The 16,750-nt window shown below is 33.4% G+C and overlaps 1 protein-coding gene across 2 annotated transcripts; it reads right to left on the minus strand.

The window, feature by feature from the left end:
• Positions 1 to 327: 327 nt before the first annotated feature.
• Positions 328 to 16,647, minus strand: LOC124298124 (ATP-binding cassette sub-family C member 4). 2 transcript variants are annotated; one of them, XM_046749756.1, is made up of 18 exons: positions 16,340 to 16,647; positions 15,267 to 15,377; positions 14,822 to 14,956; positions 14,115 to 14,319; positions 13,250 to 13,475; positions 12,785 to 12,941; positions 11,102 to 11,351; positions 10,757 to 10,951; positions 9,969 to 10,255; positions 9,640 to 9,823; positions 8,430 to 8,770; positions 8,172 to 8,313; positions 7,501 to 7,717; positions 7,194 to 7,424; positions 6,379 to 6,609; positions 5,810 to 6,111; positions 4,364 to 5,011; positions 328 to 3,605 (listed from the first exon to the last, which is right to left on the minus strand). In XM_046749756.1, exons 1-18 carry the CDS (start codon positions 16,411 to 16,413, stop codon positions 3,537 to 3,539), a joined length of 4,005 nt encoding a protein of 1,334 aa, XP_046605712.1. In that variant the 5' UTR covers positions 16,414 to 16,647; the 3' UTR covers positions 328 to 3,536. The 2 variants fall into 2 exon arrangements, with proteins under 2 accessions (XP_046605712.1, XP_046605713.1); XM_046749757.1 differs by lacking the exons at positions 15,267 to 15,377; positions 16,340 to 16,647 and having other exon boundaries at positions 14,115 to 14,314; positions 14,822 to 14,923.
• Positions 16,648 to 16,750: the final 103 nt, after the last annotated feature.

Genomic DNA, 16,750 nt, shown 5'->3' on the forward strand with positions numbered 1-16,750 from the left:
AGCCGTAGTAGGGTTCTACAAATCGGTTGCAACGGGAGAAAGTTTAAATAAATATAGTTAAACCTTAATCCGATGTAATGTATCGAGATTAGTCGATTGAGCGCAGTTTCAACTCACAGTTATCAATTGCGGAAAAGTTACAGATGAAAAACGAATCTTCTTGAGGTATTATCGCAGCTGTCGATTTTACCGTATTTTGGAGTTATTTTGAGTTCCCATCAAGTTGGTGAGAATCCGCATCGAAAAATCGCTTTCCGACAGAAAATTTTAGGGCCGTTCAGCCGTAAAAATAATATGTAGTAATAAATATCAAACGATTTTGTTAAATATAGTTTTTCAAAATCAAGTTTATTACATTTTTGAGACTATGAATTACATTACATTGTGCATTCAATATTGTCATTTTCAAATATGCATGAGGTATACAGATTTCTGATTATAGTTTATAACCAGCTTATCACTATTTTGTTCTTGAGGTTGTAAGACATCCTTAATCTATTAAGTACCAGGTTTTTGTTATGGATTTCTAATGTTTACATTTGTGTATATAATTCTGAAAAAATAGCGTAATAAGTTTTGTACAATAGTGATGAAAAATATTGGTTTACAAGTTGTTGTGTAGTTTTGGAAAACAATTTTTCATAAAATTTGCTCTCAAACCACACTGATCAATAAAAATACTTTCCTTGTAAGTCTCGTGAGACCATTTCATTTAAATTATTGGTGGTAACATGTATCATTGTGTAATGATGAAAGCATTTCGTTAACATACGTTAAACATTAATACAAGACTTTGAAAAAGAAATGAAGCACAAAAAAAATCCCAAGTTGTAAGAGTTTGGAAAAAATGTTTCGAATGCTTGTGAGGTAATAAAAATTAAATCCTCACGCAATTCGGGCACCTAAGATTAATTTCTTTAAGTAACTGGTTACTTTAAAATCAAGAAAAAAATGCCAATGATTTGCTCTTGACATGTATGCTCAATTAATATGACTAATTCATTGAGATCTTGATCAACGAAACATTGTCATGTACTTATTAATCCTCTAAAGGCAAACTGATTTCATGTCATTTTTTTTACAATTTCACCCAAGATTTCCGTATTTTGCTTAACGTGCATTTTACACTTCTGTACTGAATGCTCACTGAGTGTTAGAATCGATCCAAAATTTGGGAAATTGTAGAGTTCAGAATCACGTTTGGGTGGTCACCGAAAATAGTTCGAAAATATGAATGAAATTACGTTAAGTAAATCAATTGCCTAAGGAGGGTTTCTCTACGTGCCAGTTTTTGTATAAAACTAAAAACAACCAGAAACTTGACGCTTCTGCAGTAGATTATACGAATATTTTGAATAATTAATTTGCAAAGAGAGAGGAAGAGCATAGAGAGCCAAAGAGGCAGATACATTTTCCATGAATGTTAATAATTACCTCCAAGAAATAGAAAATCGAGTCTATCTATACTTAACTTATGAAGACAATTATAATGTGCTTTCCAGCCAGCACGACGTTTTGATTTTAACTATAAACTAAAAACTGAATTACTTTTTTCAATATTTGTGACATACAGCAATACACATAAACATACGTATGTATGTATGTATGTATGTATATATATATATATATATATATATATGTATGTATGTTAGAAAATATACATATATGTATAAGTACAAATATACCATGGTTCGGCAATGGCATCGCGTAAATACGATTTCAAAAAAGAACGTGATTGAATTTAGAGCAACTGTTTGGATGTATTATTACTGAAACATTAAAATGAGATTCAAATATACTAATAACATTGCTGAAATTTATCATCCAACCAATGTTGCTTATTTTGAACGTTTTTGAGTTTTGTAGAGCAAATGCTTTTGTCTTGGAATCACATTGTACTTCTGGCATTCGTAATCAAAGTTTTTTTAAGTACAACATATTGAAATAATCTATTTTATATTTGGCAGTAGAAATTTCAGTGCCAATTATGTTTTTTTTTTTACTCATTACTTTGAGTTCATTCGAATGATTTCATGATGAATGAAACCACTTCTGGCACAATCTTTTTTTTAATGTCCACTATTAATGACCGATGTTAGGAAAAGAGAAAAAAAAAACCATTTGAAAAATCTTCAGTAACGTTATTGATACCAATGATAGTGAATTAATATACCAACAATTTGAGAAAAGTTTATGTAATCGGACAGGTTCAAAATGATTGAACTTAGGTGTTTTTACGGATTCTAATATTTTTTAACTCATTTTTCTCATCGTAGAAATTTCCAAAGGTCGCCAGAAAAAATGATACAAATAATTAGCTCCAGCACGGATTATAAAAAAATATCTTTCAACGTAGGGTACACCGAATGTTCATCATCAATTACATTTATGCGTTATAACTATATTTTAGTATTAGATTTCTAGAATGTATTTAGGAAACTTTTGAGGGTTTAGTCAGCTAAGAAAATAAGCCCAAAACCGTTTTAATCGTCACAAAAACACTGGAGTTTGTTGATTTTCAATGTTCTACTTATAACAATTTTTCCCCAATTCTTATCTCACAATTGTATTATTCAAATTTTCTCGGATTCATTTCGACTGTATAGTAGAGATATTATTCAATTCGTGTTCACTATTATTGGCGTAGACTACATTGCTTGAGATTTTTTAAACGGCTTCTTCGGTGTTTTCTAAATTTTTAATTTCGTTGGTGGAGCTCATGCATCCCTGAGTATGGAATAAGATGTAAATGCTACGAAATCAAGTTCATTTCTTAAGGTCATAGGTATCTCTAAACGTTATAAATCATACAGATTCATAAATTGAATATTTTTTCTCAATGCCTAATTCGAGTAAAAATTGTTCGTTGTGCTCACGTTTTACATTGCGTTGTAACGGTGAAATACTCACTGGCAATTCTTTTTATCACAAATATTCTAATCTTTTGCCACAGTTTTAGGCACATAAGGTGTATATAACATATGATAAATACCTCGAATCAAGTCGGTAATTTTAAGCACAGCCGCAGAACAGGGAATCATTATATGTAGATTCAGTGTGCAGTTGAAATACTCTGAGTAATTGGAGACTTTTTGGACATGAAAATGTAGAGAAAATATATCACGTAGTAAAGATTTCTTTACCTAGAATATTCGTATCACTTTGTGATTATTAACTAGGATATTTCGAGTAACTGACTAAAGCACAACGCACCAGGAAAAAAATATCACGTAAGATTCCAATACATCCGTTGATGCTAATCTATGTCAATACTACTATAATCTAAAGTTTTTTTTGTGAAGTATAAAGATAATAAAATTAACGTTTTCTTCAAGTTGAAATTCTTCAACTGACTTGAAAAGGTGGAAAAATTAACTACAAGTTTGTACTGTTCAAAAATACAAATAGAATACTCGGTTATAACCATTCATTGTGAATGCTTTTCTTTGAAGTTGTCAATCTACTGGTATGTAATGATGTCTGCTCAATGTTTTTAGGCCTATTGTCAAGAATATTATTTTCAAATAGGCTGACCTTTACTTCTTCTGGATAGTACCATTGGACCCATGTACTGGAACGATTTCTTGCGTAACGCTTTCGAAGGCCTGTAAAATAATTTTGAAAAGTTGACAGTAATGTTTATCAGACTTGTAATTGGAAAACCACTTGGTAGAGTATCTAGTGTAATCAAGTTCCAGGGGATATCAAGTTGCGTTTTGTTGCTTCTGTCAAATAATTTCATCTCTGAATCACAATCAATTACAAGTTGGAACATTTCTAATTGAAATTAGAGGAAAACAAAATGTGCTTTACATCACGTCAATTCAATTTAAAAGAAAAATGAATTATTGGATCGTCTGGAAATCAATGAACTATAAAAAAAGCAAAAAATGCTCGTTGAGTTGTTTCATTCGGTAAGCAACATTTGATTTCGCTTTCACCTAATAACTTATTCTTACAAGGAACACTAGTTTGATTTGCCCCTTCAAATTCGTTGCAACTCATATATGTTGTAGATCATTGAAAACTAAAAGACATATCTTTTTTTTTTTTGTCGGCGGGAAAAAAGGTTTAAAAGAGTGAAAACGACCCCCAAAGATGCGCTTGCTCTATTTGAATGAAACCAAAGCTGAAATGTTTTATTCATAAATAGAATTTCAATAATTGTTCTTCTAATATTTCTCGAATTCATCATGTTCTTCGTTTTGCACATTTTAAGTATTTTTTGATAGTTCCAAATACCGATGCATGTCCTAAGCAAGAAATCAATGAACGGAGATAAAAAATTCTAGCACATATGTCTGACATTATCCTATATTTCCTGTGACTAGATGCTCAGTTTGATGATGAAAAACGAGTGTACCTCTTTAGCGACGGTTTTGAGTTCCTCAGCCATATTTTTCCCCATTTCGCCAAGCATTCTAGAGAAGTATCCATTTTCATTTTGCAAGAGTAAATGAGGATGATCGAACTCTACTATTTGTCCATGATCCATTACTAAGACCTTGTCGCTGTCCATAATTGTGTTCAATCTGTGAGCTATGGTCAACACAGTGCAATCTTTGAATTCTGTTCTTATCGTATGTTGTATCAAGGCATCAGTAGACGGGTCTACATTTGCTGTAGCTTCATCGAGAACGAGAACTTTGTTGTTCCTTAGGAGTGCCCGGGCCAGACAGACAAGCTGGCGTTGTCCAGCACTGAAATTAGTTCCACCCTCGTTGACGAGGTGATCAAGCGACGCGATAGAATCCTTCAGTTCGACTTGGTCTAGGGCAAGCCAAAGTTTGGCATCTTCAAACTTGTGAAAGGGATCAAGATTGTCTCTCACTGTGGCAGAGAATAAAACTGGCACTTGCGGTATTATCGAGATTTTTGTTCTCAAATCGTGAAGGCCAATCTTTTTAGTGTCTATATTGTCCAAAACTATTTCCCCTTCCACTTTTGCTAAGCGAAACAGAGCTGAGATGAGCGAAGATTTACCAGCTCCAGTGCGGCCGACTATTCCAACCTGAGGTCAATTGAAATGCCGGATAATTTCACAGAGCAAGATCATCAGATATTTCTTTATCAAGAACTGACTGTTTGGTTACATTTCACTGGGTTTTTTCTAGAGATGTGGAATTCTTGTGAATATTAATGATTTGATTCACCTATTTTCAAGAATGAATGGGCTACACAGCCAAAATCAAAAGTTAAAAAGAGCAAATACTTTTTGAAAATAAACATGAACGAAAAAAAATCCCTACCACGTAAAATAAATGAGTCTGACCAAATTTGAATACCTCAAGCTAAGATATAAACATTAAAAGGAAAGTTTCGAAATTAGAACGTTCAAACGGATTAAATTATATACTTTGTTTGCCATAGAGATTTTCAGCAATTGTCTGAAAAAAATTGTGCCAATAGTTATGTTGAAAGTGGACAGAAATAGTTTTTTTGACTATGGCAGAATAGATGTTTAGCAACAGTCATATTAGCGTGTTATAACCATGCTAGAATGTATTATTTCTTGAAAATTTTCCAAGCAATTCATGAGAATGTTCTCGGAAAAACGAGCCCAAAAGTGTTGGATTCTGATTGAAAACTGATTCTGATTGAGGCTTTAAATTGCAAAACCTTTACTCAAATTGTAGTTATCGCAACTTGTGTTCTTCGTATTTACTTTGATCCATTTCCATTACACAGTAGGGATGCTGTTTCATTCGTGTCCGCCATCACTGGCTTAAATTACATTGTTGAGATTTGGTAAATGGTAGTTTATCAACTGTTTATTCAGACAGTGCGGCCCGATCATCCCTAAACCTACCTTCATTCCAGGCTTGATTACAACATTCAGGTCTTTGAGAACTGGAGGTTCGGACTCCACATAGCGCAGATATGTGTGATTGAATTGAATTTGACCTTCACTCGGCCATTGTGCTGGGGGTTTTTGACCAGGCTCGCTCTCGAAAGGTCCCTCCTTCTCGAGTTTGGTAAACTGTAGAACACGCTCGACGCTTGTCATCTGAGAAATAACTTCTGCCATTTGACGCACTCCATGTTGCAGCATTCCGCACAAAATCAGTACTTGTGAAATTGCCAGTCCAACATCGCCAGCGAATGTATTACCTTGAAACAAAGATCGAATTACAAAACTTGAGGTCTTTTCACTCGTATGAAAAGCGAGAACGATTATTTAACAAAGTAACAATAACGACGAAAATAGCAATATCGATATCTCTCAACCACTGAAACGCAACCTGAAAAATTACCTTTACATTCCAGATAACATATTGAGTAATAAGGTTACCAGTTATTTTTCTTATTACTCTACTGGTCACGGCTTTTTGGTGGTAGGTCCATACAGTACTTGAATAAAAAATTCTCTCCACTTACCATGATTTAAGAAAATGAAGCTGTACGTGACAAATGAAACAAAGGCAAGGGATACCATATCCAGCCAAAATCCAAAAGCCGTGCTACTTATAATGGTAAGATAGTAAGCTGCGGTATTCAAGTTTTGATGGATGTCAAACTCTTGGCGCAACATCTCTTCTACTCCAGATGATCGGATCGTCGCTAATCCACTCAAGGAAGCACTCACATGTGAAAACACAGGGCTTTTTGCTGTGAATTCAATTAATATTGGGGAGTAAATATAAATCCCAAGTAAACATTATTCTAAGAAACTTACAGAAATTTCTACCAATCTATTCCGAAAAAGAACTTCTGACAGTTTGATGCTTTTTCTAAAAAAAATCTCTGGCAGATTATAATAATGTCTACGAGTTTTGTGGAAATATCTCAATTTCTGTGCAGACAGAATTAATTTAATCAAGTTTATAGAAAACCTTGGTAATTGAAAATTTTTCAAAATTTATGATAATACTAGCGTAGCTAGAAATATTTTTTTACAGATACGTGATGCTGTCAGAAAAGATGGCGAAATACCAGAATCCTGCAGGTTTTTCTCAGATTTGTGATACAGAATAAAGAGCTGAATAAATATGAGGTTTTTTTTTTCAAACACTTTCTCGATTTTAATCACTAACTAAAATTGGTCAGAATAGTCAAAAACTAAAAAACTTTTTCAGATTTTTGATAATAAATGAAATTCGTACAGAATATGAGTTTATTCTAGAAGCCTGATGAAATGGGGAGATGATTGACAAAACAGTACGTTGAAAATTCTCAGAACTGTAAATACTTACTAACACCTTCCAGTCGTTTGATATCACGAGCCGATGAGACGTAAATTTGTTGGATTAGCCAGTACAAGAATCCCATAACGATTATTGCAAATATCATCCACCAATTGATTATGACCACTTGAATCAGGATACCAGACATTACGAGGTAAACTTGTAGAGATTCTATCATCACTCGGGGAAGAATTTCGTCTATTGCTCCCATATCCTTTGAAAATCGATTAAGAATACGTCCTGGGGGATAATTGAAGTGTTGATATTTGAATTCAAGAATTTTGCAAGATAGTTGTCGCAGAGAATCATTACTCACCGGAAGGATTTGTATCAAAGAAATGCATGGGGGCTTTCAAAATGTTTGCAAACATCGTGTTGTGTAAACCTTTGCTGGCGTTCATGCATAGTTTGAAAAAAAGTAAACTTCGAAGTATTGTTATCACAACACTTCCAGTTATACAGCCACCGTAAATCCATAATGCCATACTTGTGTCAAAGTGAGATGCTTGTGCAGTCAGATCTTTTGGAATAACCTGAATATGCAACATATTTTATTAATTGGTACACCTCAATTGCAGAAGCGGATGATATACCAGAATAAAGTACTTTTTTTTGTATAAATTTACTCTAAGCAATTGATTGATTAAATCGTAAGCTTTAATTCATTGTTTTATCATCAAAGTAATTATTCGAAATGTTTGATAATCATTTTCTCCGATTAACCTGCTTTTTAAATTAATCGTCTTTCCGATTCATCGTTTTTCTGAATACTCAATTAATCGCTGTTTCTGATGTCAAAACGGTTCGTCAAAGTCTACTGTGATCGACTAATCTCACAACCTTAGCATAAATCCTTCATTACTATACTTTTCAATGACAAGTCTAATGCGCACTTGTTGAAATTAATTGTGAGAACAAGGTATTTCAAATTAAACACAGGGAAAATTATAGATAAAATGAAAAGCGTATGACATCTGTGGAACTTACTAATGTTGTAAGCGGAGTATTTGATGAATTTAACTCAGAATCGTTAGATGAAAGTATGGGGATTGTTGCATTGCTTGGAAAATTGTTGATTGTGCAATTTTCGGGCGGTTTTTCCATTAATTGACGGTCTTCTTGTTTAGTCCTATTTTAAAATGTCAAACGAATCAGAATTAATACGAGAAATTCCGATCGCAGATATTTTTTTGACACTTTGGGATGTTAATAACTGTCGAAACTTCAAAATGTCTGTATAATTACCAATATGATAGCCAGTAGTCGGTTCCACTGCTGGCCAGTTGACCCAAAATCAATGTAAATATAACCATTAGAATCATGAATGTTGACCCGCCAGCTCTGAAATATTGCCAATACAGCATACTCGAGACACCGCCTTTGGCCATCAATTCGTCAGTCTCTTTGGGCTCATCTTCTATATCCTCATCTTCGTTCAGGTTTGAAATTTCGGATACCATTCGTTCTGCAGATGGGTGTACCACAGCTTTAACCTTTTCTTCAGACTCGTCTTCGTTCAGCAAATTCGCAAATGTTGTATTATTTTTTTGCAATTCTTCAAATGACCCTTGACTTGCAACTTTGCCCTATTCAGGACAAGTTTTGTGTTGATTGGATACAGGTGTTTCAAGGTTGAAATTTCAAATCTTTCGATATAAAGGAAACCAACTGCTGTTCGTTTTGAAAAAGAATAGGTGGTACGATTCGAATCAATGGTTAAAAGAGAACAAAATTAATTTCAAAAAATCTCAAACAGCGTTATTTGCGCCAATAATGACAAATGTGAATGAAATAAGATCCCTGCAATGTAATAGAAATGATTTCGAGATAATCTGAACAACCCAAAAAAAGATACCCAGAATTTGAGAAAAGGTTTTATAATCAGAACGTTCAGAATGTTTGAATTGTCATGTTTTTTTAATTAGATTCTACTGCTTTTGGGCTCTTTCAGCGGACGATCAGATCCCCAAAAATTTGTTGAAATACCTTAAAGAACTCTCAAATTAGAGTACAGATGTAATGCATAAATGTAATTTTTGACGTACAGTTGTTATCCGGTACTCATGCAAAACTATTTTATTCCACTCTGGAGATAACTGAATATTTGTAAAAAAATTTTCGGATGATATCTGGAAATCTCTATGATGAACGAAATAAGCTGAAAAAAATCAGACTCGGACGAAAAATAACGATGCTTAATCATTTTAAACGTCCTAACAATAAAACTTGTACTTGAATTGTTGATATCGTAGTTCGATAAAATTTGCTCAGAATCAATTCTATTAGATTGTAGCAATATTTTTTGATCAGCACATCGTTGGCACAAATAACTGCCTCAGATTTTTAAAGCGATTCTTTTTCATTCCTTAACTTTTGATTTGAACGCACAGCCGATTATCCTTATACGAAGTGGTCAAACTATGCAATTTTTCTGCAATAACTATCGAATACTCACGTTATCTAAGACAATAATCATGTCAGCATTTTTTAAATATTGTATTTGATGCGTTACTAGAATTCTCGTCTTCTGTTTTAGGTAGCCATTTATGCATTCGTCGAACAGTTGTTTACCCACGTGTGTATCAACTGCAGAAAGCGGATCATCCAGGAGATATATATCTGCATTTCTGTAGACAGCTCTGTAATAACCAATTTAGTAACAGTTGTAGTACTTTATCTACTCTTAGTCCAAAAATTATATTATCAACACCATATTGTTTCAATGAAGTAGGAAGAATCCAATTTTTTTTGCAAATGTTTTTATATGCATTTGAAAGCAATTACCTGGCCAAATTAACTCTGGCGCGTTGTCCGCCGCTCAGTGACGCACCTTTTTCGCCAACAATACTCTTATCACCCTGAGGGAATTGCTCGAAGTCTTTTAGGAGAGCACAAACTTTTGTAACTTCTCTGTATTTTTCTTTATCATATTCTTGGCCAAATAGTATATTGTTACGAACACTGCCACCGAAAAGCCATGGTTCTTGACTGGCATATGCAACAGAGCCGTTAACATAAATCTGACCTTGAGTTGGTGGAAGTTCACCCAGAATTAATTGCAGAAAGGAACTCTAAAAATTGTAAACAATTTTAAATAAAAAACTGAAATTAACACGATGTAGAAAAATACGATTTTGTGGAGAATCCGAAAGAAATTGCTGAGCAATGTGGAGTGAAAGAATGAAATGAACTTATGAAGGCGAATAGTAACGATATAAAAGCATTTCAGAAAAATTCTTTTCCACTGATTCCAGGAAATTTGTAATTTTTCTCAGAAATCCATTCTAATTTTCCATGACACAATACAGTCAGAAAATACACATTAGACGTCAGATCGTTTTGATGTGTGATGTAAAAGAAAAGATTTGAAAAAATATAAGTTCTTAACAAAAACGCGACATTTTTTAAAAGTTTTTCCCTCAATTCCTGGTTTTCCCTGCCGGCAGTGACAACTATGTGCCACAAATGATACATAATTTTTCTTAGGATTGTCCAAAAATGTTACTAGATTTCTGAAAAATTACTGAGAATTTTTTGCATCGTGAACTTTCTTTAGCAACGGTATGGTGTACCTTTCCAGAACCAACTGATCCCACAATGGCGCATAATGTTCCTGATTCAATACGAATATCTATGCGGTGGAGGGTATTTGCAATAGAATTTTCAGTCCACGAAGTGGTAACATTTTTTGTTATGATAGCATCTTTCTGATCGCCAGATGGATGCCGCTGAAGGGAAGGAACGTTTTCTTCAAGAGATAGGAAGGTCTGAAAATATTTAAAAAATTACAATTAAAGTTTGATAACATTTTGTGATCCTGTAAGAAGCTTTTCGAATTTTTTGTATATCTCATTCAGCCGTGTCTTTATTTGGAATGAATTCTAGAATGTATAAAGAGTTTATATTGATTACCATACCTGGAGACGTTTGATTGATACCAAACTTTCAGCTAACATTGAGACAGCCAGAGGGTAAAAGATAGCCATGGTGCATTGAAGAATGTTGAAGTACTGTGCCAGTGAAAATGCTATGTCGGCAGATATTTCGTTACCGATAAGTACATATGTCATGATTGTGAAAAATAGAGTTGTACGTTCAGTGAAAACCATTGTTGCAAGGTAGAACCCTCTCAGATATGACGTCAGAGTTAAAACCTCCACCTCATAGCTGCAAATAAAAACATTTATCAATGGATACGACTTTGTCAAAGCACTGAAAAGTCAGCAAACGAAACTCTTATTTCGATCGCACACAAATTTCCACGGTATATCTTGCTATTAAATATCTTTGAAATAATATTATATGATATTTGATGTTTTTCAGTGCAGCAGATGCTGTGTTGTCCATGATGTCATACGTGGTCAACGTTATTGTGTGACTATGCAAATGGGTTGATTGTTTTAATGATTTTTCGCTAAAATTTGCTATTAACAAACCTTATATACCTTAATAACACTTGAGACTAAGTGCAACAGATTGCTTGAGATTAAATGTGAAAAGATTAAAGATTGAATAATGTTTTCTTTACTGATTCACAACAGTATTGTTATTTAATGGTTGGACACTACAAAGAGTACTTGTGTAATATTAAATGTTTTGATTGAGCTTGAGATGTTGCGTGTTTTTAGTTGTAATCTTTTCAAAAGACTGATTTCAAAGTTGAGTAGAGTCTCGATTGTTGGCAATGGTGGAAGTGAGATTTTGATAGGAATAGAAAATTTTTAATTTGTGGAGATTAGCTGTGTTAGCAGAGTGGGTAGTATGTTTAAAAAATTTAGATTGGTCAGGTTTTGAGGTTCTGGTTAAAGATGTACGAGTCTTAGGAGTTGAAGTAATGATCGTTTAAAGATTAGTCTTCGTGGAAAAGGTAGGGAGAGAGGAGTTTTTAGAGATAGACTGAAATATAACGGAACAGAAGCCAAATATTTTTTACATTGTCAGAAAAGACTATAAATTTTAATAGAATGTTTCGAATGTTAGCTTGCTGATTTGATTTTCAAACGTGAAGACGTATTTGCAGTGAAGAAAGACTATTCAGTGAAAGCTCTTAAAAGAAGATGAAGATTCATAAACAAAGGTATTTCTCATAGGGCACAAATCACATCGTTCAACAGAACGTCCTCAAACTGAGTTTAAGCATTCAAAAATTACGTAATTTTAGTACACACAAATAAGTTTCGAGCTATTTAATTTAGATTAGAATGTTATCCAGCAAAACTTGCAAGATTTTTGGGGAAAAAATAATCTCATTCACAGTCGAAAATGTAGGAAAGACATCTGTCACTATATACAGGAATATTAATTGTTCGCACTGGAGGTACATAGATGTCAAAAATTTATACAAAATTTCAGACAATTTTAATGAATTATGCAGTCTGTACCATACGACACCTCTTTTACTTTTCTTAACTTTAACTATCATAACTGTTGTTAGATAAATCTGAAATATTCTTGAATTTATTTCCTGCGAAAAGATTATATGTACCAAAATATTTCATTGTAAGTTAGAACATACCAGTTCTTGTAAAAAATTGTTATTTAAGGTGTGTATATTTTTCGGGAACAGAAAAATTTTAATACATGAAAAATAAATCACAAACCTTCTCGCCATTGATACAAGTTTCTCGAACGGCTTTTCCCATGCATACATTTTGATAACTTGAACCCCACTAACTATTTCGTTCATCAATCGTACTCTTGTATCAGTTCTTAAGGCAATTTTCATCCTCAACTTTGACGTCCATCTGCTTAAATATCCTGGAAGTATATCGAATTTTATATTACATACTTTGACGTAACAATTAGTTTAGCAAAATTAGGTCTATTTTGGATGAAAAAAACTTTTCTAATCCGAATGAGTAAAATTCAAAACATCCAACTTTAATAAACAAAAAAGAGAAGAGTACTCCAAGAGTAAGAATTTAGAGAAATTTGTAGATTGTAGAGCCTAATTTCAAATTCACTCTCCAAGTGTATTGATTGAATAATTTCTGTACATAAAAATTTCCCATTCATCGAAAACATTAGCTTGATATGCAATACATTTATTTTCATATACGGTTTACCTTGTAACGGAACTGTTTGTATAGTGATTAATAATATCCCAGCCAATGAGGCAACCTGGACACTGCGCCAGACAAGGTAGGTGATTAGGGCACCCTGAATCGGCAATATCCAAATGTAATGTAAAAACATGCCGACCGTATCAAATCTTGCAACATCGTTCGAAAGCAGATTGACGACCTGTCCACTGGCAGTTTTATTGGATGCGCATCTCGACAAACGCAAGATCTGGAAATGGAAATAGGTGTGTAAGTGTTCGATGATCGATAAGCGTTTATTTTCAGTAATCAATAAGGACAAATTCGATACCCGAGCTAAAATTATTTTCAGAAACTACCAGAATTTTCTCGAAATCTACTTAGAATGTGAAGTTTGGCAGTATTTGAGGTTAATTAATTTCAAATGTGTGAACTTATAATCTCTCTTAGAAGCCCATCCCAGTTTGTTTATAATGTGGTGCTATATATCAGAAAATTCCAGAATTCAGATTTTGTTAGTTGGGTAAAACAAATTTAAGTTGTAAAAAACATCGAGTTTTCTTTAGATATTGGTTCAATTTTCACCTCAAACTCAACTCGATCAAAAAAACGTCAAAAATATACAAACTCAAATTTTTTTTTTATAGATTTTCATTGTAAGTTAAGGGTCCTTCAAAGAAGATAACTTCTTTCTAGAAACTCTGCGGAATTTCTCAAATCTCTCAGACATTGTCAGACTAATTTAAACTTTTGCAGAATTAATACAGAATTTTTCTCATTACTGAATTTCTAATAAATATTATGTGAAGTATTTTAGAATTTTTTTCACTAGGTCACATCTTCATTTTTATTGTCACTTGATAATATCTTCAAAATAATATTCACTCACTTTTCGGTAAACCAGAGAACTGCATGCGATGCGAACTCTCATGCCAACTCGTAGTTGCCCCACATTTACGTGATGTGAAATCGCAGCATTTGCCCAAGCCAAGACCACGACTGCAGTGGCGTACATATAAGCTTCTTCAGAAGTAGAACCCGAGCAAGGTTTAAAGTGGGCGATCAAAAGTCCCAACACAAACGGTTGTGCTACTCTGGAAAAATATTGTACTACTTTTCATTTATGAATTTAATAAAAGTTACGTTCACATTTCATGCTCTGCTGGCTGAAAAATTTTGCTGATTAGGTTTTATACTTTGTAGGGCAAAGAAAATGCCTTCTTTTTTGATTCGGAAACCAATAATTGCAGCAGATATCACAGCCAAAGTATATTTTAACATTAATAATGCACCACATTCAACAAAATTTTTTTTTTATTCTAGATCAGACTATGCATAATTTCGTGTCAAATAAAAATGTGGTTAAATTTTTAATTTTCATCTCCCTCTCTGCTTACTTCTGGCAGCATTTGAAAGAAAAAACTCATAGTACATATAGGTATATAAAACAGACCATTTAAAGAGTAGGTACAATAAATTCCAGCAATACCCTATCTTTGATAAAATTTTTCACTAGAAATTTGGAGAAATCTGCAATTTGTCGACCTCCCAAAATAAAAATGTAATGAACAGTGTTACAATTTGAATTCATCTCACCTAATGAATACAGATAAAATCAGTATCCATATACCATAAATATAATATGACCTTGCAAAAGTTTTCTTTATCGCTTGTAGCAGTTTTGGTTTTCTATTTTCTTCCTTAGCATTTTTTAATTCATTTTTCCAATTTCTGTAAAAATTTTAATATATATTAGCAAATATTTTTCTACATCTTAGATTTAAAATTATGATAAACCATGGAAACATAAATATTATTTTCAGCCTTTATGATAAGAACTATAGTAAAATAGAATGCCAAATAGTCGAGTAATTCAGAATTCTAGAACTTTCCACTTTGAAATTGAAAAATTGTGTTTTTAGGTCCTAGGACAGAAACAATGAGTACTTTTCAGAAATAACACAATGAGCATAAAATTAGCAGTAATCCTGGGTTTCACTATTTTTAAAAATAGAATGTATATTTATATAAGGTTGTTTACTCTTCAAGGATATCTCCAAGTGGTGCGCTATGGTCTTCAGGAAGGGCGTTATACAAATCTTTGACTTCCAAATCATGAGTTCTGCCATACGCAAAGAGCGACTTCAACCACCTGTAAAAGTCATTGTACATCATGTGTGAAAAGATTGCAAAGAAATCTAAGATGTCTTTTGAAAGTCTAAACATATGCACCCTTGAACGGTCTTACTTTACTATAACGTAAATTGCTATCATTACAGATTTTCTGATTATTGCTTTGAAATGAGTGGTAAAATAAAATTTCCATTCACCACTCATTCACTTATAAACAATAGAATGGTGTTTGCTAAATTTACTGATCAGAAATTACAAGATGTCGCTTTTTTCACTACTTTACTGTCAGAGCAGACAAGTTATTATTTCAAATTTTGAATAATTTCTAATTTCATCGTAAGTTGTAAATAATCGTTGAATGTGGGATGAAAAATCGGAAGTAATCAGAAAACTCGCATCAGCGAATTCAGTCAGCTGGATATGACGACAGCATTCCTTAAAACTTGTGATGCTCATTGAAATAATATGTGTGGGGCAAATTTATAATTTTCATATTTTTTGCATTCAAAATAATGCACCATTTTTTTAGAAAATTTACCAAATAGGTTCAAACCAGTTTTATGCAATAAATTGTCCACATCAATACAATTCAATTTGATTAACCGTAATCAATTTTAAAGTGATAGCACCCATATCTGTGTCATATTCGCATGATAAGATATTCCCAAATTTTGTAGCAGAACTGAACAAAATCCATGATTATGTAGATATGTGCGATTACATCATCAAAGTGATGATATACAGAAAATGTCATATGTAACGAATAGTCTGATGAGTCAAATGTCAATACAATTGAATGTTATCACACAATAGAATAGTGAACTGTATGTACAACAATAGAATGCGAATGAATGTAAAGTCTTTGTTATGTTGGCAAGTTTTATTCTGCCAGACTAGGCGTATATTTTTAGAATTAATGGGACAACGTTGCAGAACGTTTTGGTAGGCATAAAACACTTGTGGAATTACAACTTTACTCACCAAAAAAATAATCGGCTGAAAGGATTGGCCTTAACTTGGGGACTGGGATTATCGTACTTTCGACTGCTGTCCATTCTGCCAAGATGTATATCATAAGCCGATGATCATAAGGCATCAAAAATAATCTACGTAAAGCCCAGACTATAGATCTATACTTAGAAAATAATTGATCGCAATCAGGATCAATACTTCTGACACCGACTAACTCATCATTGCACACCAGCCAACCGCTCCCGCTGGCTTACAATGAGATGCTGGCTGCAGTAACAACCAAACGTGGTCACGAGACTTCACGCAAGGTCAACTAACAGAACTGTCAGTATTTACAGATTGCTGTCTTTACTCGTAGCATGACTGAAGATATACCGTAAAAGCAATTAGCCCTGGGCTTAGTGAGTTCAGGGGATAATT

Source organism: Neodiprion virginianus, chromosome 2, assembly GCF_021901495.1.
Source record: "Neodiprion virginianus isolate iyNeoVirg1 chromosome 2, iyNeoVirg1.1, whole genome shotgun sequence".
In the NCBI taxonomy this organism is placed as follows: domain Eukaryota; kingdom Metazoa; phylum Arthropoda; class Insecta; order Hymenoptera; family Diprionidae; genus Neodiprion; species Neodiprion virginianus.

Bases quoted from the DNA above. Each gene is read 5' to 3' on its own strand.
- LOC124298124 (XM_046749756.1), bottom strand. From the start codon at position 16,413: ATGGACAGCAGTCGAAAGTACGATAATCCCAGTCCCCAAGTTAAGGCC. The intron at 8,771-9,639 runs GTGAGTATTCGA...TGTCCTGAATAG, and splicing joins TGATTATTGTCTTAGATAAC to GGCAAAGTTGCAAGTCAAGG. The intron at 3,606-4,363 runs GTACACTCGTTT...ATTATTTTACAG, and splicing joins TCAAAACCGTCGCTAAAGAG to GCCTTCGAAAGCGTTACGCA.